This window comes from Ceratotherium simum, chromosome 34 (genome assembly GCF_057802395.1).
Source record: "Ceratotherium simum simum isolate JZ-2026a chromosome 34, ASM5780239v1, whole genome shotgun sequence".
NCBI lineage: Eukaryota > Metazoa > Chordata > Mammalia > Perissodactyla > Rhinocerotidae > Ceratotherium > Ceratotherium simum.
Genome location: NC_141933.1, coordinates 16,514,835 through 16,536,037, shown reverse-complemented (window position 1 = coordinate 16,536,037; position 21,203 = coordinate 16,514,835). Strand labels below are relative to the sequence as shown.

The 21,203-nt window shown below is 53.8% G+C and overlaps 1 protein-coding gene across 3 annotated transcripts in view; it reads right to left on the bottom strand.

Annotated features, from left to right (window-relative positions):
- Positions 1-3,613: 3,613 nt before the first annotated feature.
- Positions 3,614-21,203, bottom strand: part of SLC43A1 (solute carrier family 43 member 1) — a 31,898-nt gene continuing 14,308 nt past the window's right edge. For all 3 annotated transcript variants that reach the window (XM_087422911.1, XM_087422912.1, XM_004437365.3), the window contains 13 exons: positions 19,673-19,850; positions 19,508-19,563; positions 19,299-19,375; positions 17,166-17,258; positions 14,743-14,876; positions 13,632-13,810; positions 12,355-12,501; positions 12,232-12,267; positions 11,858-11,996; positions 8,962-9,103; positions 7,786-7,859; positions 5,499-5,622; positions 3,614-4,335 (listed from right to left, as the gene is read on the bottom strand). In XM_087422911.1, the coding sequence (XP_087279037.1) occupies positions 4,189-4,335; positions 5,499-5,622; positions 7,786-7,859; positions 8,962-9,103; positions 11,858-11,996; positions 12,232-12,267; positions 12,355-12,501; positions 13,632-13,810; positions 14,743-14,876; positions 17,166-17,258; positions 19,299-19,375; positions 19,508-19,563; positions 19,673-19,850 (1,526 nt within the window). In that variant the 3' untranslated portion in view covers positions 3,614-4,188. The remainder of the gene's footprint in view (positions 4,336-5,498; positions 5,623-7,785; positions 7,860-8,961; positions 9,104-11,857; positions 11,997-12,231; positions 12,268-12,354; positions 12,502-13,631; positions 13,811-14,742; positions 14,877-17,165; positions 17,259-19,298; positions 19,376-19,507; positions 19,564-19,672; positions 19,851-21,203) is intronic.

Below are 21,203 nucleotides of genomic sequence, written 5' to 3'. Positions count from 1 at the left end.
TGGGGAAAGTAGAACGGTGAATGACCTAGTTATTCTCCCACTTACTGTGTGACCTTGGGCAAGTTACTTAACCTCTCCAAACATCAGTTTTTGTTTTTGTTTTCGTTTATAACCTGGGGGCAACAGCGCCTGTCTAAATCGAGTTGTTTTGGGGAGTAAGTGCAATAGCCCCTGGAAAGGTGACCTATATGTTTGCTGTTATTATTATCTTTCCTCAAGGCCTGCCTCCCTCCTCCCGTTTTCTTCCAACCCCAGAGGTGCCTCTGTCTCTTTCTTTTGGAGGTGGGGTGTTTGGTTGGCTCTGCCATTCCCCCCTAAAATCAAGACCGCCCACTATACGATCCTCTGGCCTTGCTAGAAACTTCAGATGAGGGGGAAGGGAAGCAAGAAGGTGAGGCAAGGCTGGTGGAGTACGAGAGCAAGATGGAGCAGGTGAGGCAGAGGGGAGGGAAGCAGGGAGCAGAGAGGAGGGGCAAGACCCTGCACAGAGGGAGAAGAGCTAAGTGCAGATTCACTCTTTCTAATCTCTCTTTCTCCTTCCTCCCTCCCTCCCTCCCTTCCTTCCTGGCACCTTTTCCACACCCTGAAGCAGAGACAACCATGCTGAGAGGAGAGGTCAGGAGCATGGAGGAAGGGTTGGGAGTGAGGACTGTTGAAGGAAGCTTGCCCAGTCTTGCCAGCCCACCAATTCCCTGCACAGTGTTTCTAAAAATGAAGGTCTTTTACATCTGATTTAGGTGGGAAGCTGCTAAATGCAGATTCCTGAGCCCCTCAGACCTGCTGATTCAGATCTCTAAGGGAGCCCCGGCATCTGCATTTTAACAAGTGGGGGAGGGTTATGAAGCACCCTAAAGATTGAAAAGCAGCTCAAAGGTGAGGTGGTCCCTGGGGGGCAGACAGACAGGAGAAAGCAAGGGGAGAAAAATTACCCCCCTCCCCCATGCTCACTTGGCAGAAGTTGCAGACAATACTCCTGTGGGGAGAGGGTGATGCCAGGGATGGGGAATAAAGGATGGAGGAGGCAGAGCGAGAGGACATCACGACGGATGGGGGGTGGGGGGACACAGCGAAGGTGACTCCCAATGTAGGCCGCCACAAGCGGAAACAGACACAGGGTGCCCCCCACCCTCCTCGTGGCGATCTGAGACCCTGAACTTCTGGTCCCGGGATGTGGAGACCCTGGAAGAGTCCCACACCCCGATTCTGGGGCGGAGGGTCAGGGGGGAAACCTCTCATCCCTAAGGACCAGCGCCCCTTCTCCCCGGGGGTTCAACTCACACAAACAATGGGTACACACCTATCAGTGCCCCGGCCAGAGCCCTCCACCTCTCTGCTCGGAAGTCGGCTCGGGTCCAGCACACGTCTGACCTTCCTCCCTCTACCCCCAACCCCCAGGTCCCAGCTCATCTGCATCAAGTTCCAATTAACACGTTTTCCCTCAGCTATTTACGATCCGATCCCTGAACTCGCTCCCAGCTTGGAAGCCCGGTTCCCGCCGCCCCCTCGCCCCTCCCAGTGCGTCCCCGTTAACCCTTGCGACCCGGGCCGCTCCCCGCGGCCTTGACCCCCCCACCCGGACTCGCCGGGGGGCCGCGGGGTGAGGGGCGCACCCTGGGGCGGAGACGCGCAGCGGGGGCTGCCGCGGGCCAGAGGCCAGGGCTCCCCGGGAAAAAGGCAGGCGCTTGCCCGCCCCTCTGTCTGGGAAGAGATGGGGAGGGGGGCTTCTCCTGGGAGACTCCGGGCGTCGAAATTCCTCGTTCCTCATCCTCCGGCCCCCGCACCCCTCCTCCTCCCCGCCACGTACCCTCTCCCCTCCCCAGCCATCTGTTCAACTCGGCAGCGCCGCGACAAACACGGCTCTAGCTCGCTTCCGCCCCTGCCCAGCCCCCTCCGCAGGCTCCCCACCCCGGGAGTTGGTGGGGAGTGAGAAGACACCCCTCCCCCAGGAGGCCAAGACTTCTGCCTGCATCTCCCACCGGGTTCCAAGCCCCCGCTGGGCAGTGGCTCGCGTCGAGGCCCCCGCCTTCCGTCGCGAGGGTCGGTGGGGCTGGAGATCACGCTTGAAAGGGTCGGGGTCGGGAAGGCGTGGGGAGATCTCAAAGGAGGGCAGAGCAAGCCAGGGTAGGGGTCTGGAGGTCGAGAGCCGGGAAGGGCCAACGAGTGGGTCGAGGGTGTGTGTGAAGGGGGTTTGAGGGTCCCCTTTCTGGCTCGCGACCCCCTCCCACCCGGTCCCAGCCGCAGCCACGCAGCGCCGCCTGCTGGGCACACCGAGTACCAAGCGCACACGCCTGGCTTCCTCCACCCGCCCTCACCTCGAATCTGGAGGGATCCCACTCCCGTCCATCGCTCACGATCAACCTCCAACAGAACGTTCGGAAAGTCTAGGTCCGGGACAGAGAGTGCAGTGCGACTCGGGCAGGCCCTCTGGGAATCCACCCAACCGGTTGGTTGGTGCTGTCCAATTCTGATTTTGTATTTTGCAAAAGGGCACTGTGTTGGAAGCCAAGAGTCTGGGCTCAGAGCAGCCAGGGATCTGCTGTGTGACTTGGCCAAGTCTCCCGACCCCTCTGGACATGTTTTCTCAAGTGTAAAATGGGTGAGTCAGTCTGTTTCATTAACTTCTAAGGAGAGTTTAAGACAAAGGGAGGGCTTATCTGTAATATCGTCTTCCAGCGCTAACATTTGGGGGTTCTTCAAGGTTTTTGGGGGGGAGTTGGATAAGGCCTTTGAGGTCATTCTCAGCCCTGAGAGGGCAGCTGAGAGCTGGACTGAGAAGCTTGGGACCTCCCTTCCGCCCCTGATTGCCTTGGCAGGCCTATGGTTAGGACTCAGCAGTCACTGCCCAGGTTCCAAGCTCAGCTCCGCGACCACCAGCTGTGTGCCCTTGGTCTGGTGTCTTAACCTCTCTGGGCTTTCCTCAATCTACAAAATACCATGCCGATACCAACCTCTTGGGCTACAGTTAGGATGAAATGAGATACCTGTGTAGCACAGGCAGATCCTCAACAAATGTTAATCCCCTCTCCCTGCCCCATCCCTCCATAAGCCTCGAAGGCTTATGTCCTAGGGACACAAACAGGTGTAGGACTGGGATAAATAATGTGTATCTTCCTGGAAGGTCCCTAGTCCTCAAAGATGTCTTCCCTTGATGTAGGTAATTTTAAAGCTTCATTTTAATGCTAAAAGTAAATATAAATATAGCATGAAGTGAAGCTCAAAATTTGCATGAAGTTTTAAGATAAAACAGGAGACTATAAAAAAGTGTTACTTTCAACAAATCCCCAGGGATGCTTTGGCAGGAAAGTTTGAGAGTCAGCCCTGAGCATTCTTTCTAGAGCATCCTGTGCTGAACGCCCCCTATGGAGAAAAGGCCAGCCTCCCAGGCCCCCAAACCCTGGGAAGTGGGGGGCAGGAGCAGAGGGAAGACTCTGGACTCCCTCCAGACACTAAGGGCAGGACATGGTTGAGAACAGGGAGGTGAGCCAGACAGCCAGAGGTGGACAGGCTGGCACTTTAGGAGTCCTACTTAATGCCCAGCCGAGCCCAGGTGAGGAAGAGGGACGGGGCTGTGGGAAGACAACCCCCTGAAGACACAGGCACACACCAGCCAATCTCTCACTTCCCTTTTTATTTCCTCTAAGACCTACAAGAAGCAGCATCAGGGAGGGAACCCGCCCTCCAGATCCTAGAAGAGGCTTACCTCCCACCCCATCCAGGACACAGCCAGCACCTCAGGCCCCTTTCCTATGAGGGGAAGATTATTTCATACACACACACATGCACACACACACGCATGCACACTCTGGGCATTGCACAGCTGAGACCTTGGGGGTAGCTGGTTTGCTGATCCCAGAAGCCCCCAGGAGGCAGCAGGAGGCAGGCCCCTAGGACAAAGGCCCAGAGAAAGGGAAGCCTTGCACCCTGCATCCAGTCCGAGGAGGAAGAAGACCCCATCCTTTTAGCGCAGGGACTGTCTTCAATCAATGGAGCGTTGCTTTGGGGGATTTTTTTTAGGATTTTTTTTTTCCTTTTAGCAAGTCCCTACAAAAATAGAACTTCTCTCGGTATTTATAAATCCACGGCCGCTGGCTCTGTGCGTCTGTTACAGGTAGAAAAGCCATGTGAGGCATTCTCTTTGGTCGCTCAGGTCTTGGCTGTCTGTCATCCACGTCCCTTGGCCTCAGAGGTCTAGGCAGTTGCCTCGGGGCTGCCAAGCACCTTCAGCGGGTTCTCCCAGTGGGTGGCATACTCCCTCTGAAGCCGGGCACGGTAGTAGAAGAGGTAGGAAGGTAGCAGGAATCCCAGGAGTGAGAACAGCAGGAGGCTCAGGTTCACCTTTAGGGCAAGGAGAGAGAGAGGAAGAGTCACGTAGGTACCCGTTAGCCCTCATCACCCTCAGGGACCCTCCTTAGCCGCCCACAGGGAGGAGAAGGCACCATTTTTGCTCCAGGGCCTGGGCCAGAATGATGACTATAGCTAGCACTTATTGAGTTCAAGCACTGTTCCACCAGGTTCTCATGTAATGTTCGGCAGATTGTAACACCCGTGCCCACACGATGTGGCAGCCTCTGAGTAGATACGCAGAAGGCAACACCCTGAGGGAGTCTGGGCTCGTCAAGTTGCTCCTGAAATGGGACCTTCGGGGCTGGGAACCTTGACCTTTGAGGACGCTGACAATGAGATCCCATCCAGGGTGAGGAGGAGATGCTCTCAGGCAGTTAAAGGAGCTGGGGCGTGCAGCCAAGAGGACAGAAGGCTTGCGAGGCCCAGCACAGTGGCCCTCACGTGGGCTTGGACTCGGCTCCCATTCTGCTCTGCATTACTCGCTGTGCAGCTCTGGGCCAGTCATCTCCACTCTAAGTGCCTCCTTCTCCGGGCTATCGTGGCAAAGATGAAGCGAAAGAAGTACCCAGAGTGCTTAGTACCTAGTGAGCGCTCAGAAAATGGGAGCTGTCATTTCATCATCGTTCATGCAGGCGGAAGGTTTACCGGAGTGGGTGGCCCCATGGGGCAGAGAGATCAGCTTTATGGGGGCAGATGTTGGTTCAGTGTAAGGAAAAGCCCCTCTAACGATACCAATGGCTGCTGCCTCATGCAGGGGTGGCGCCCCGTCACTGAGGGCGTTTGAGCTAACAGGGTTTGGAGGAAGCGCATTTCAGGGCTGCTGGAGAGAGAATCCGTGCTTTGAGCAGAACTGGATTGGATCAGGGCTGGGCCACTTCACAAATCACCTGGGAGCTTATTAAAAACAGACTCCTGGGCCCAGGCCAAGAGACGCCAATTCAGCAGCCTGGAGAATCTGTATTTTTAACACTCCGTGAGGGGTTCTGATGGGCAGCCAGCTTGGGAACCCCCAGAATAGAGACCCCCCAAGGCGCCTCCTGGCTGAGATGAGAAGAGGGAGGGATTCTATCATATACAAGCCCCCCCATCCCCAACTCCTCAGCTGCACCCATGAAAAGGGCTCCTGCTCGCCCCAGGCCACCCTGAGTTCTCACCCAGAAGGGCTCTCCTTTCAAGGGTCCCACCATGATCATGAAGAGCGGCTGCTGCAGCAGAGCAAACACAGCACTGATGAGCGACTGCAGGCCTGTCAGCGTCCCAAAGTGGTTGGACGGGAACCTGTCAAGGAAAGGGGGCCAAGCATGAGGGGCGTGTGGCCCTCTCCTGCTCCCTCGCTTGGACACTGCTCTGTGTTAGCCAGGCATGGCAGAGCTTAAGAGTTCAGGCTTGGGCCGGCCCAGTGGCGTAGTGGTTAAATGCGCACGCTCCGCTTCAGCGGCCGGGGGTTTGCAGGTTTGGATCCTGGGGGTGGACTTAGGCACCACTCATCAAGCCATGCTGTGGCAGGCATCTCACATATGAAGTAGAGGAAGATCAGCATGGATGTTAGCCCAGGGCCAATCTTCCTCAGCAAAAAAAAAAAAAAAAAAAAGAGTTCAGGCTCTATGTAGGTGCTCTTCAGTCCCTGGCCTTCAAGGTGTATGCTGTGACTTCAGGGGCACCGAACTGGCTTCTAACACCTACTGTCTGTGTGATAACAGCAAGTAACTCAACCTCTCTGAGCCTCACTTCTTCCACTAAAAACAAGAATAGCACTAGCCTCACTGGACTGTTCGTTTATTCTTTTAACAAATATTTATTGAGCTCCTACTATGTGTCAAGTACCATTCTAGGTGCATGGAGATTCAGCAATGAACCAGACAGAGATGCCTGCCCTCGTGGAGGCGGCATTCTGGTGAGCGGGTGGCAGTCACACAATAAACGAGATAAATGCAAAATGTGTGAGACAGTGATAAGAGCTAAGAAGAGAAGTATAGCAGAGAAAGGGAGTAGGGGTGTCAAGGGGCTTGCAACTGTAGATAGGATGGCCAGGGGAGGCCTCACTGAAGACAGCTAGGTGAAGACCTGGAGAAGGTGAGACAGCTGTGAGCATTGTGGATATCTGGAGGAAGAATGTTCTAGAAAGAGGTAACAGCAAGTGCAAAGGCCTTGAGTAGGGTTTGAGGTTTCTGAGGCATGAAGCGGCCCCAGTGGCAGGGGGGAGGGAGCAGGGGTGGGGAGGGGAAGAGGAAGGAAGAAGGCAGAGAAGTTCCAGAGGCCAGATCTTTTAAGCCATGATAAAGCCTCTGGCTTTTTCTCTGAGTGAGACAAGACGGGCAGCCATGGAGTGACATGAGACTTATGTCCTAACACGTGTCTCCTGCTCCTGTGTTAAAAGGAGCCTGCAGGAGGGCAAAGGCAGATGCAGGGAGCTGTCTATCCAGGATAGGATGGCAGCGGCAGAGATGATGAGAAGGGGTGGGATTTGAGGCACGTGGAATGTGGAGCCAGCAGGGTTGTGATGGATTGGGTGTGGAGTGCGACGAAGAGAAGAATCAAGGGTGGCTCCAAGGTTCTGGCTTGAGCAGTGAAGGCAAGGGAGCTGCCCTCTGAGGTTTAAATGAGGGGGTGCTTGACTAGCACCCCCCACTGTGCCTGCCATGGAGTAAGCACTCAGTAACGATTTTGTAATCGCTACTGTGATGTCCCATATTACTTCATCGCACACACAAGAGAGGGTCACTCAGCAGCACAGCAGTGGAAATCAGAAGAAAAGGGGAGGAGCCTCCCAGTGGTGCAGCAGTTAAGTGCGCGCGCTCCGCTTTGGCGGCCCGGGGTAACAGGTTTGGACCCTGGGCGCGTACCACAGCACTGCTTGTGAAGCCATGCTGTGGCAGCGTCCCATATAAGTAGAGGAAGATGGGCACGGACGTTAGCCCAGGGCCAATCTTCCTCAGCAAAAAAAAGGAGGATTGGCATCGGATGTTAGCTCAGGGCTGATCTTCCTCACACAAAAAAAAAAAAAGGAAGAGAAGGGGGAAAGGGAACTGGGGGCTGTTCAACGTGAAGCAGGAAAGTTATAAGACATACATGACTGCATTCTGGAAATCTCTACAGGCTGACATGGGGAGAGAGGCCACTTTGGGGACCATTCCAGAGAGCAGACATAGAACCAAAGTGTCATTGAACCAAGTATTTCAGCTTCCTTGAAGGGAACACTTTCGGACATTGGAGTCGTCTCGAGTGGGGTAGGCTGCCCCTGAGGAAGTGAGCTCCCCGTTGCTGGAGGAGCTCAGAGAGGGCCGTGGACCAGACAGCCTCCAAGATCCCCAGCAACCCTGAGATGTCAGCATTCCAGGGAAGGGTGCGTTAAGGGGTGTCTGGGGCCCTTTCTACTCTGCTCTGGGATTCTCTGGTTATGGGGGAAAGCTCAGGAAGGCAGTTCAGCCCAGGCTGACTCACACTGCAGCGTAGAGGCTTCCACAGGCCGAGTGGAAGAAACCTCGAACCATGGTGTGCAGGACAAAGGTCACAAACTGAAACCAAAAAGAGAGAGGGGAGAGGTTAAGAGCGGGTGTGGACAACTGAACAACAAAAGAACAAACAACCCAATCAAAAAATGGGCAGAGGATATGAACAGACATTTTTCCAAGGAAGATATACAGATGGCCAATAGGCACATGAAAAGATGTTCAACATCAGTAATCATCAAGGAAGTGCAAATCAAAACTACACTAAGATATCACCTTACACCTGTTACAATGGCTATAACCACCGAGACAAAAAATAACAAATGTTGGAGAGGCTGTGGAGAAAAGGGAACCCTCATTCACTGCTGGTGGGAATGCAAACTGGTGCAGCCACTATGGAAAACAGTATGGCGATTCCTCAAAAAATTAAAAATAGAAATACCTTAAGATCCAGCTATCCCACTACTGGGTATCTATCCAAAGAACCTGAAATCAACAATCCAAAGAGGCTTATGCACCACTATGTTCATCGCAGCATTATTAACTATAGCCAAGAAGTGGAAGCACCGTAAGTGTCCCTCAACTGATGATTGGATAAAGAAGATATGGTATATATATACAATGGAATACTACTCAGCCATTAAAAAGACAAAATCATCCCATTTGCAACACCATAGATGGAGCTGGAGGGTACTATGTTAAGCGAAATAAGCCAGACAGAGAAAGACAAACACCACCTGATTTCACTCATATGTGGAAGATTAACACACAGACAAAGAGAACAGTTTGGTTAGCAGGCAGAAGGGAGTTAGGGGGTGGGCACAAGGGGTGAAGGGACGCATTTATATGATGACCAACAAACATAATGTACAACTAAAAGTTCACAGTGTTATAAACCATTAGGACATCAAAAAAATAAAAAATAAAACAAGTGGGTGTGGAGGCAAGGGGAAGGATGGGTAAGGTGAAGAGGGAAACGCAACCTCTCGGAGCCATCTACACATTCCTAACCCTTCGCCAACCCAACCTACTGGAAACACTTCCTGGAGAACCCAGAAGACAGTCAGACCCAGGGGATGAGATGCTTCCTGGAAGGCAGGCGTCAGATGAACCAGCCCTTTGGAGGGGTCCCAGGAGGCAGAGAGAGCGGGAGGATGGAGGTGGGTACCTGGAGGTGTAAACTATTGATGAGGCAGGTAATGCCAAAACCCACAAGCAGAAAGTTCGTCAGGGTGAAGGCGTTTATGGCGTTGGTGAGCTTCTGGATCTTGCGGTAGCGCGGTCTGACGGACTTGGTGGCAACCCCATCCCTGAGGAGAACAGGCCGTCACTGGATGCTGCCTCTACCTCCCCGGCAGCTCCCTGGTTCTCAGCCCAGCCCCTCTCCCTTCTGCTGTGCCTCTGCCATCAGGGTAGCAAAAAAGGGAAAAAACTCTTTCTCCAGCCCTGTGTTTCTCGAAGTGTGGCTCCCCCACCAACTACACCAGCATCGCCTGGGGTCTTTCTTAAAAATGCAGCTTCCGGGGGCCGGCCCCGTGGCTTAGCAGTTAAGCGCATGCGCTCTGCTGTTGGCGGCCCGGGTTCGGATCCCGGGTGCACACCGAGGCACCATTTGTCAGGCCATGCTGTGGCGGAGTCCCATATAAAGTGCAGGAAGATGGGCACAGATGTTAGCCCAGGGCCAATCTTCCTCAGCAAAAAGAGGATTGGCACGGATGTTAGCTCAGAGCTGATCTTCCTCACAAAAAAAATAAATAAATGCAGATTCCGGGCCTCACCTCAGACGTCAGAATCTTGGGAGGGGGGCCCAGGAAACCACATTTTGACAAAGATCCCAGGTATTTCACATGCAGACTGAAGTCTGAGAATCAATGATGGGAAGGAAGGTGGAGCACGGGGAGCTCTCACACCGTCTCTCATCAGAAGCCCCAGGAGAGTGGCCGGCCCAGTGGCGGCGGCGTAGTGGTTAAGTTCACGCGTTCCGCTTTGGCGGCCCGGGGTTCACTGGTTCAGATCCTGGGCACAGACCTACTCACCGCTCATCCAGCCATGGTGAGGTGGTGTCCCACACAGAAGAACTAGAAGGACCTACAACTAGGATATATGACCATGTACTGGGGCTTTGGGGAGGGGAAAAAAAAGAAGCCCTAGGAAAGCTGTCTCTGCCCACCAGCCTGGACAAATGTAAATGCCATTCTGGGGACAGCAGCTTGGCCCCTAACTGCCCAGCCGGCCCCTCTCCCTAGCATGATCAAGGGCTCTGAGGCTGGCCCAGGGGAGAGGTCAGTAGGCTGGGATGAGGGCAGGCTGCCCATCAGTCCTAGACAGAAGGGCCCTTGGCTAATGGACCCTGGCCATCAGGAGCAGAGGATAGAGGAAGAAGGCTGGGTGCCAGGGCCGGGCACCACTGGCAGGGAGGGAAGCCACTGGAATGTTCCTTCACTGCCTTCTCTCCTAGTCTCCCTTTCCCAGCCTCTCAGGGCAAACGGGACTATGTGGATTAACACAAAAAAAGCACAAGCAGGGGCTGGCCCCATGGCGTAGCAGTTAAGTTCGCACGTTCCACTTCGGCAGCCTGGGGTTCACAGGTTCGGATCCCAGGCCTGGACCTACGCACCACGTATCAAGCCATGCTATGGCAGGAGTCCCGCATATAAAGTAGAGGAAGAGGGGCACGGATGTTAGCCCAGGGCCGGTCTTCCTCAGAAAAAAGAGGAGGATTGGCAACAGATGCTAGCTCAGGGCTAATCTTCCTCACACACACACACACACACACACACACACACCCCAAAAAAAAAAAAAAAGCACAAGCAGTCAGAAGACCTCGGTTCAAGACCCAACGGTGGTCTCCAGCCAACAAGATGGCCGCCAACAACAGAACATGACAGAAGTAATAGTACGTCACTTCTGAGATGACGTTATGAAAGACACTACAGCTTCTGTTTTGGTCTCCCTCCCTTCCATCTCTCGCTCTGGGGGAAGCCAGCCACCATGTTGTGAGCAGCCCTGTGGAGAGGCCCAGGCTGGGGAGGAATCCAACCTCCTGCCAACAACCACACGAGTGAGTTAGGAGCAGACTCTCTGACCCCAATCATTACTTCAGATGACTGCAGCCCTGGCCAACAGCCTGACTACAACCTTATGAGAGACTCCACTGTGGTCTGAATGCTTGTCCCCCCAAAATTCCTATGTTGAAATCCTAATGCCCAATGTGACGGTGTTAGGAGGTGGGGCCTTTGGGAGGTGATTAGGTCATGAGGGCACAGCCCTCATCATGCGATTAGGCCTTTATAAAAGAGACCCCACAGAGCTTCCTAGTTCGTTCTGCCAGGTGAGAACACACTGAGGAGCCTGTGACCCAGAAGAAGGCCCTCACTCAACCATGCTGGCACTCTGATCTCAGACTTCCAGCCCCAGAACCACGAGAAATTTCTGTTGTTTATAAGCTACCCAGTCTGCGGTATTTTGTTATACCAGCCCGAACAGCCTCAGTCAGACTCTGAGCCAGAACCACCCAGCTAAGTCATTCCCAGATTCCTGACTCGCAGAAACTAAATGAGACAATAAATGTTTGTTGTTTAAAGATGCCAAGTTTTGGGGTAATTTGTTACACAGCAATAGATATCTAATACACCAACTTTATCTCTTCCTAGCCTTAAGAAGGCTTTAGAGTGTCCCCTTTCTAACATATGTTCTGGAGCCTGCTACTAAAAGCTGTGTGATCTTCGGTAAGTTACTTAACCTGTCTGTGTCTCAGCTTCCTCATCTGTGAAATGAGGATAATGTCCCTACCTCAGAGAGCTGTTGCAGGACTAAATAAGACAATGCAAGGCGCCTAGTGCCCAGCCAGCACTCGATGTCAGCTATACTTATTATTAAGCAAGCCATGGCCTCTCTTAGCCTCAGTTGCCTCATCTGTAAAATGGGGAGGTACCCCTGCTCTCCCAGGGCTCTCAGGAGCATGAAATGAGATGCTGGATGTGAAAGCAGGGAGAAAACGAAAAGCACCATCTGACTACTTGCTGTCACCATCCCTGTGCACCCTGTGACCCTGTGCAGGTCACCTGGCGTCTCCGAGGGCAATGCCCTCCGTGGGGGCGTCCACGCAGTCCTTGATCCGCCAGTCCATGATGTAGCCGATGAAGGGGCAGGTAAGAAGGCACAACAGCTGCATGGCACCAAAGATGGAGGAGTAGAACCCAACTGGGCAGGATGGGAAGAGAAGTGGGGTCAGCAGCTGGGATGAGGGATGCCAGCAGCCCCGTGGGCACTGCCCCCACTTCCGGCAGAGGAGAGGGAGTGCCAGAACAGCCTTCCTCTGACTCCAGATTCTTAGATCCCCCAAACGCCCAGGGTGACAAGGCTGGGTCCAGGCTCCCTGTGGAGTGGGCAGTGGTGGCGTGGGTATGGGCCGGAGCCCCAGCTTTCGTCCCCCTACCTGTCTCTTCTGCCCTTTGTGTCAGGATGTCCGTCTCTGTTGGGAGTAGGGGAGAAGCCAGGGTGAGAGGAGATCAGCCAGGGTGACCCTCCTGTGCCCCCCAGCCCCTCAGCAGCACCTCACCATGCTCCTGGCCCCCCGTCACGAGGTACTCCAGCATCTTGTTCATGGCGGCCATGTAGAAGATGACCCGCAGCTGGGTCATGCCCATGGTGAGGAGGCTCCACAGGAAAATGGGGGAGCAGAGGCTCTTGCGGAAGGGGACAGAATCTGGGGAGACAGCGGGGGCGCCCCTGAGGCCCAGCTCTTCCATTCCCTCAGATGGACCCAGCGGATGCAGTTCTCATGGGGGCTCTGAAACTATGTGACTTTGGAGAGGGACTGGTTTCTTCAAAAACGAGGGTTCAGACTCACTGGCCTCCAAGTTCTTGCCCAGCTCTGTAGCTGTCTCAACAACATTTTCAGATCTCCTCTGGGTGCATACCCTATGCTTCTGTGGCAATAATAACTCTAGCTACTATTTATTAAGCACTTACCACGTGCTGCACACTTGACGTGTATTATCCCATCTAATCAAATTGTACAACAACCCTATCTTTACCACATTTTACACATGGGAAACTGGGCTCAGAGCTCAATGACTTGCCTGAGCTCACACAGTTTGAAGCCACAGGTTGGCCAGACTCAGCTCATGCCCATAACTCAGCTGTGGGAGGACCAGCAGTGGGACTAACACCTTCATAACAGCACAGCATTCTGCAGTTTACAAGGAGCCTGAACATCCACGGCCTCATTCAATCCCCACAACTAACTTCCCTGAGAGGTTGGTGTTATTAGTGCTAGTTTAAGAGATGAGAAGAGCGAGAGCAGGGTTAAGTGATCTACCCAAGTCACACGGCCTATAAACGGGGAGCGGGACCCAAACCCACCATCTCCTGCCTCCAAGGAGGCTCCTTCCACTAATCTGGAAGCTTACACCTTGGGAAGTGGCCCAGGCAGAAAGCGGGTGCGGCTCCTCTGGTGGCCAGCAGGGGGAGCCAGCCAGCCAGGCGTGGGAGAGCCCAGCCCGGAGGCTGCTCACCTGGCAGTATCTGATGCAAGAGGTTCAGAGGTTGCAGGGAGCCCTGCTGAAACCAGCTGAATGGAGCCCCTGCCCCATTCTGGAAGCTCCCCCCACCCATTCCAGGACTCCAGCAGAGTACCCTGAATCTGAACTTCCCGGAGTTCTCGGAGCTCTGATTTTCCCCCATTCTGTAAATGGGAAGCATGCCCCACCTACATCATGGGGCATTGTGAGAGGGGAAGAGGGAAGAGAACGAGTGCTGAGGCATGAATGCTCACTAAGCATGGGGACCCACCCTCCCCATCCCCCAAGGCCGCCACTTGGACCAGACACTCACTCTCAGGAGGGTTTTCTGAGATGCCATGAAGGTCCTGGGATGAGATGAAGCCGTCGGCCCCGTCCTCCAGGCTGGGGGCCTTCTGACTCAGCCGCTGGCCCACAAGGGTCACGTGGGTGTAGAAGCGGTCACCTGTCACCTTGTGATCCAGGGCCAGCCCTCTGAGCTTGATCTTCTTCCTGCCAGCAGCCAAGCCGGAGCATGTGGGAACCAGCCATGCAGAGCCCACACTCCACAGCCTGCCTCTAGGGGGCGGTCCCAGGCTGCCCCAGGGCTGCTGAGAACCCCTTTACCCAGCACTGACATGCCCACTGACAAGCTCCTTAGTGCAGAGCCCGTGTCAGGGTGGCTCAGAGCCTGGCCCAGGGACCAGCTTAGCACAGGGGCCCAGTAAGTAAAGAGCAGATGAGCTGTTTTTCCACTTAGGCTGTTGACATGGAGGCAGCATTAAAAATCCAGACTAGAGTCACAGAGCCTGGTTCTAACCTTTGACTCAGCCCCGTTTCAATGGTATGACCTTAGGAAAGTCACTTTGTTCCCTGTGCCTTTGTTATTAATGGAGTTAATAACAGAATCCCCATTGCAGGGCTGTTTGAGAACAGTATGAGGGTAAGCATGGTGCCTGGCATGTAGCGGACACTCAATAAACATCAGCTATTTGACTGGTGCCATATGTGCTTGGTGGTGGAGCATCACCCCTGCCCCCTGCCGAACTGACTGGGCGTTGGGAAAGTTGGCATTCAGGTTGCCCCCACAAATGGTGGGGTATTTGACTCCTTTCTATCCCCCTTCTGGATCCACATGGCACATGGCGCTATTACTAGGGTCCCTCCTACTCTGATCCTGTCCTCCAAACCCGGAAAGGACAATAATAATAACAGTCACCCTGTTTTGACGGCCTCTTATGTGCCAGGTCTATTCACAACACCTGGCCGGGGGCAGGATCAGGCCCTTTGCACAGATGAGAGAGCAGAGCTCGGAAAGCTCAGGAAATCCAGGTCTCTCCGACTCCAAAGCTGATTCTGTCCATCACACCACCACACCCCTGGCCTCCTCCTCTGCAGCAGGAGGAGCCCCCCTCCCACTCCGGCCCCCCCACACAGCCACTCACGTGTAGTCAACTTCCTCAGGTGCAGGAAAGGATTCACTGGGCCAGTTGAGGGCACAGTTCAGAAAGATGAGGCAGGCCAGGCCCGACCAGGTGAACATGATAACCACGAAAGATACTCCGGCATCGTAGATCAGCTGTGGGAGGAGCGGGCAGGCCCATGGAAGAGGCCGCCTGGGCCCAGACCTGCCTCTTCCAGCCCGAGGTAGAACCCAGGACTCAGAGGCCTCACAGAAGGTCTCTTCTACCCTATTCCTTGTGCCCAATTTACAGATGAGGAAACCAAGGCCAGAAGTTTAGAGTCAGACCTAGAGGCCCCACCGTCCTCTTTATTTTTCACCCCAGCCTCCCTAGAGAGGTGGAAGTAGTTCCCACAAGGTGCTGAAGTTGCTGGCCACAAGTCCAAAATGTCCTTGAAATCTCAATTCTGATCTTAAAAAGGCACACACATTTTGCCTGTGACACCATACACAGGCTTGTTTTCACACAAAAATGTCATTTCGTTTTATGTACGAAAGAAGAGAATGAATGTTCGAGGTGCACCAGGCCTAACCGTGTTTGTCCTTCCCCTTCCTGGCACGTTCTCTGGGGGAAAGGCAAACCCAATCTGAGAAGCCTTATCTCACTTTTCACAGGTGTTCATGGGTGCTCCAGGTGCAGCAACTGAGCGGGGAGGGGGGTGTGCTAGGGCTCTGCCCAAAGCCTTCTAACCAGGGACAATAGGTTCTGAATTGACTGGGATTCTGTGCCAATGTGTCAGCCCCTCTACTGGGGAAGCCAGGTACATAGAGATGGTGTCGTTTCTCTTGTCCTCCCTGCCACCCTCTGCCCTCCCCTCAGGCTCCAGTGCTGCCTGGGAAAACTTCTGCTCCTCCTCGGCCTTGGGGCTCTTTCTTCCATGGGGGCAGGACAGAGCTTCAAAAGGCCACACCCCCATACGAGTAGGGGTAAGATCTGGCTCCTCAAACCCCACTGCAAAAGAAGGGAGAACTGCCACCCTCCGTGGCTGCTGCTACCCGAACAGCTGATGGCCACCCCCACCAATGCACATTCTCAAACTCCTTTGGGGACGCTGAGCTAGTGCCTTCTAAACGAACAAATTAACAGTCCAAGGCAGAATCTGAGGGGCACATTATAGCCCAGTTGAAAGGGTGCTTTGCTGCTGGTGGGAGTGCAAACTGGTGCAGCCACTATGGAAAACAGTATGGAGATTTCTCAAAAAGTTAAGGCTAGAACTACCATACGATCCAGCTATTCCACTGCTGGGTATTTATCCAAAGAACATGAAAACACCAATGAGTCAAGATGCGTGCACCCCCGTGTTCACTGCAGCATTATTCACAATAGCCAAGATTTGGAAGCAACCTAAGTGCCCATCAGGGGATGAATGGATAAAGAAGATGTGGTATATATACACAATGGAATACTACTCAGCCACAAGAAACGATGAAATCCAGCCATTTGTGACAACATGGATGGACATTGAGGGTATTATGCTAAGAGAAATAAGTCAGAGGGAGAAGGTCAAATACGGTATGATCTCACTCATAAGTAGAAGATAAAAACAACAACAAACAATCACATAAAGACAGAGATTGGAATGGTGGTTACCAGAGGGTGAAAGGGATGATTAGGCACATGTGTGTGGTGATGGACTGTAATTAGTATTTGGGTGATGAACATGATGTAATCTATGCAGAAATAAAAGTATAATGATGTACACCTGAAATTTATACAATGTTATAAACCAATGTTATTGCAATTAAAAAAAAAAAAAGAAGGAAAGGGTGCTTTGATATCATTTGATGTCAGAGGAAGGAATGAGGCCCCAAGTTTGCCCAGAGCTAGAACTCAGCCTTCTGGCTCTAGGTCCACCAGGCTGACCTGTCTGGGATCTTGTCTGGCACAGACTAGCTTTGTGACCTTGACCCAAGTCAACCAGTCTCCCCAGGGCAGGGGAAGGAGATGTGGCCATAAAGGTGAGGCCAGAGAATCAAGAGACTTGAATGCATGTGAAGAGGTTGGACTTGATTCTGTAGGCGAAGCAGAGCGGGTGTGTGAGCCAGTCCTCCATCTAGGATCATTCTGGAAGTCATGTGAATGACAGATGAGAGAGGGAAAAGATCAGAGGCAGAGAGACCAGCTAAGAAAGCTTGCACCAGCCCAGGAGAGAGGATAAAGGCCCAGACTGGGACAACAGTAAAGCAAAAGAAGAGAGAAGAGAAATCAGACCCACTGGTTAGCAGCAGCACCTGACTCTTCCCATGATGCTTCAGTGATTTCCCAGAGGGGGTGGGTACTGACCTCCGGAGGCAAGAACTGGGTCACAGACACACTAGCCACTACTTACCCAGCCCCACCCAGTTCTTACATCAGGGTGAAAAGAAAACCCAAGTGACCTCACGGCCCCCCAGGCAGCTCCATACCTTGATTCCCGGGAATGTGATGGCAGAGGAGGCATAGGAGCCGATCATGAGGGCCATTAAGGTGGAGCGCAGGTTCCCAAACATGTTGGGCAGCTGAGGGAGGAGAGCAGCGCCAGTGAGCAGGGGGAGACCATGACCCCCGCCCAGGGCTCCCCTTTCCCAGACCCACCTGAGAAAGCTTGGAAGCATCTAGCCCAGCAGAGAGCTCCAGGCACACCAGCCCCGTGAGAGGCAATAGAAAAGTTCTCAGGCAAAATCAATGTCGGAAACTCTGCTCTAACCCCCCTCCTACGGACTCCCAATGCACTTAGCATCTAAAAGGCTCCCAGAAGCGCCCTCAAAGAGAAATTTTGTCAATGTTGTTTAACCCCAGGACTTCCCAAGTTAGTTTTTTCTAGAGCCTCTTTATCTTGTGACACCTAGTAATAACCCATGGAATGGGTGTTTAAGAACAGTGATTGAGGGCAACTCATTTGACAGATGAGAAAATTGAGGTCCCAAAGGGGAAAGAAATGTACTCAAGTTCACTGAGCATGTTAATGGCTTTCTCCTCACTCTATCCCAGGCCCCAAGGCTGTGACCGTGGCTGGCTCTTTAACAGGATGGTGCCCCTTCACTCTCCCAGTGGCCCCAAAGGGGCCCACAGTTTCTGCTGAGCCAGGAAAGTCATGAGAAGGGCTAGGGAGGTGAGGGTGAGACCAAGGGAGGGGGCAGGGGCAGGCCAGGTGTCCAGAGGCGGTGGCTCTGACGTGCAGAGCAGGCCCAGAGCTCCCACCAGTAGAGAATTAATGGATCGTATGTTCTGCTCACTGGCCCGAGCGGGACCCTTGCGGGAGGGGAAAGCAAAGTCATGCCACCCTTTGTGTACCCGCTCTGGCCCCACCATCGGCCCCAGGTCAGATCCCATAGCTGGGGAGGGCCTTCGATGCTATACAAAATTTAAATCCTCTCCACAGAGGCCCAGAAGGGGACCTCAAATCGCTCTGGAAAGGAAGGTGGATAAACACAGAGAAGTGAGTCCCCCACCAACCTCCAAGTGGCTGTGAAAAGGGGGTAGAGTCAGGCTGACCCCCACTCGGTCAAGGTTTCCCTGGTACCCTGTGTCTGCAAGGCACACTGCCCAGGACGCCAGGGAAAGTGCTACGGCCCGGAGAGCAGCTGGGCTCTTGGTGCTTCCCACCCCCCAGGGTCCAAGGGCGCTGTCTCCGCCCAGCACACCGCGAGGCCGGTCTGGCTAGCCCAGGGTGATGGGCTGGGCAACACCGGCATCCTGGCTGGGATCTGTCAGCGAGCGTGGAGGCCCGGGGGCGGGGCCGGGCCGGGGGTGGGGCCAGGCCGGGGGCGGGGCCGGCGCCGGGCTCTGCCATTGGCTGGAGATTACAGGCGGCGGGGCAGAGGGGGAGGCGGCGGGCTGCGGCGGGCAGAGCCCCCGCGGCTAGCAAGGGCAGGGTAGGGGGTGAGGCCGGGTGCGGTGGGGGGCAGGACAAGGGAGAGAAGGGATTTAGGGCCCTGAGCCAAGTTGCACAGCGTGAAGATGGGGCTGCAGAGGGAGGGGGCGGGGAGGAAGGGAATCGCTTCCTTAGAGAGTTGTGAAATGTCCCAGGCTGGAATTAAAGGCGGCTGCTGGGTGAGGTGAAATTCAGCCAAAAACATCCAGTTTGGCGGTCAAGCTGCGCTCAGCTCATCCGAAATAAACAGCCCCGAGGCTGGCCCAGCCAGGAATCCCTCCCCCCACCACACACTCCTAAGCCTTTAACCCTTATACTCACTCACTCACATACATCAACATACACACTTAGAGTAACCCACACACGAAATTCACACACATACGTAAGAGGTCGAGCCATGTTATTTGTGCTGTAGCCCCTGTGCCTAGAACAGAGCTCAGTAGACATTATGTGCTCCGGATACACACACACACACAAACACACCCTGACATCCATCCTCTGACACACATTCTTATCCACAAGTACACAGCCTCACACCCACCCTTGGCTGCAGCCTGCACAGTTTCACACACACGTGCATATGATCTGCATCCACTGGATCCTCTTGCGCTCTGACCCTCACTCATTCCTACCCCCACCCCACTCCTGGGTGCCCTGCTGCCAAGCCAGGGCTTGTCATACTCACTGTGAGTGATGAGAACGTTAGGCAGATGCCACCAAAGCCATTCAGGGACAGCGCCAGGAATATCAATGGAGACAGAACTGGGAAGGGGAGAGGGGTGGATGAGGGCATGTGGGGAGCAGCAGGAGACCTAGGGCAGGCGTAGGGGTAAACATCCATCTTCATCCCACCCATTCTTTTCTTGCGCCGGCATGAGAGGCCAGATATCTCACCTTCGGTGTCCCGAGAGGCCAGGGCCATGAGGGTGCAGGATGCAGAAAAGCTGGCGCTGTGGAGACAGGGGAGGGGGTGGGGTTGACCTGTGAACAACCAGAGCCTCCCCTCCCCTTACAGTGCCCGTGTCTGCCCTCCAGCTCCCCACAGCCTGGCCACCTCACCTGCCAACCAGCCGCGTGGGCCGGGGGCCAAAACGGTCCATGAGGATCCCCAGCGGCAGGGTGGTGGCGCTGAGCAAGAAGGAGCCGATGGTGAAGCCCAGGTTGAGCATCTCTTCCTGGCGATCACAGCTCGGCCACTGGTGCTGCTCATCCTGGGTGGTGTTGGTGGTGTTCTTAGCTGAGGAGGGGGAAGGGAGGGCTCAGCACATGACTGCAGGAGCAGCTGGGCGTAGGAGAGAGCAGCCTGGGATCAGGGATCCTGCGCTCAAATCCCATACCTCTAATTTACTGCCAACCAGGTGACTTTGGGGGTGGCCTGGAGTCATATCTGGTGGGGATGGGCTCCATAAATGACAGTAATTCATATGTGACCCAGGGAGAGTCATACGCCCAATCTGAGGCCTCAGCTAGCTCAAACATAATAACAGACATCAAGTATTTAACAAGTTGTAATATTCACTTGTGGGAGATCAGAATTGGCCATCCCAAAATGTATTAGTGAAGCTAGCTTCTTGGACTCAGCGACTCTAGGATCTGGTTGAGTACTCACTGGTGAATTGATCCTTTTCCTCCTAGATACAGTCACTATGTCTCCTTGTCTCTGTCTTATTTTGTCATTTGTCATAAGACACAGGCATCTCTATAAGCCTGTTGTCTGAGGCTTGGCTTTGTGACCTCGTAGGTCTCCACCATCCGGAGGATACATGTACCGGCATGCATCTTGGCAGCCAGTCAAGTAGACTGGGGTTCCAGGGCTTTTGTCTTGTTCTATGTCTTGGGATCTTGGCTTTGTGACCTTTCTTGTCTCTGCCATCCGGAGGATGTACGTACCGGCATGCATCTTGGTGGCCAGTCGCGTAGACTGGGGTTCTGGGACACACTCTTTGTCCAGCTGTGCCTGCTCTCAGGGAAGTTTGTCATAAGGGGTCCCATTTGCTTTCATAAGGGGGCTTTGTCATCTCAACCTTCATTGTTTGCTTGTTGTGCTTTCTTATTTTGGGAAGTGAATTCTCTGGATCTCTTTTGGGGACGCCTCTTGCGTCCATGTTTAAGCTTTGGTATGAGTCGCTGTTAAGATTAAGATCCTACTCGTCAATGTGGCCAGACAATGGATCATTTAAATTGGGAAAACTTCTAAATTGGGGAAAAAAAATTTTTTTTTTCTTTTTAAGATTTTTATTTATTTTTCCCCCCAAAGCCCCAGTAGATAGTTGTATGTCATAGTTGCACATCCTTCTAGTTGCTGTATGTGGGACGCGGCCCCAGCATGGCCAGAGAAGCAGCGCGTCGGTGCGCGCCCGGGATCCAAACCCAGGCCGCCAGCAGCGGAGCGCACGCACTCAACCGCCAAGCCACGGGGCCAGCCCTACGAAAAAAAATTTTTGAGAGCTCTCACCATAATTGTTTTCTTGGTACCTATGAAAAGGCCCAATTAAAAAAAAAAAAAAGACGGGCCGGCCCCGTGGCTTAGTGGTTAAGTGCACGCACTCCGCTGCTGGCGACCCGGGTTCGGATCCCGGGCGCGCACCGA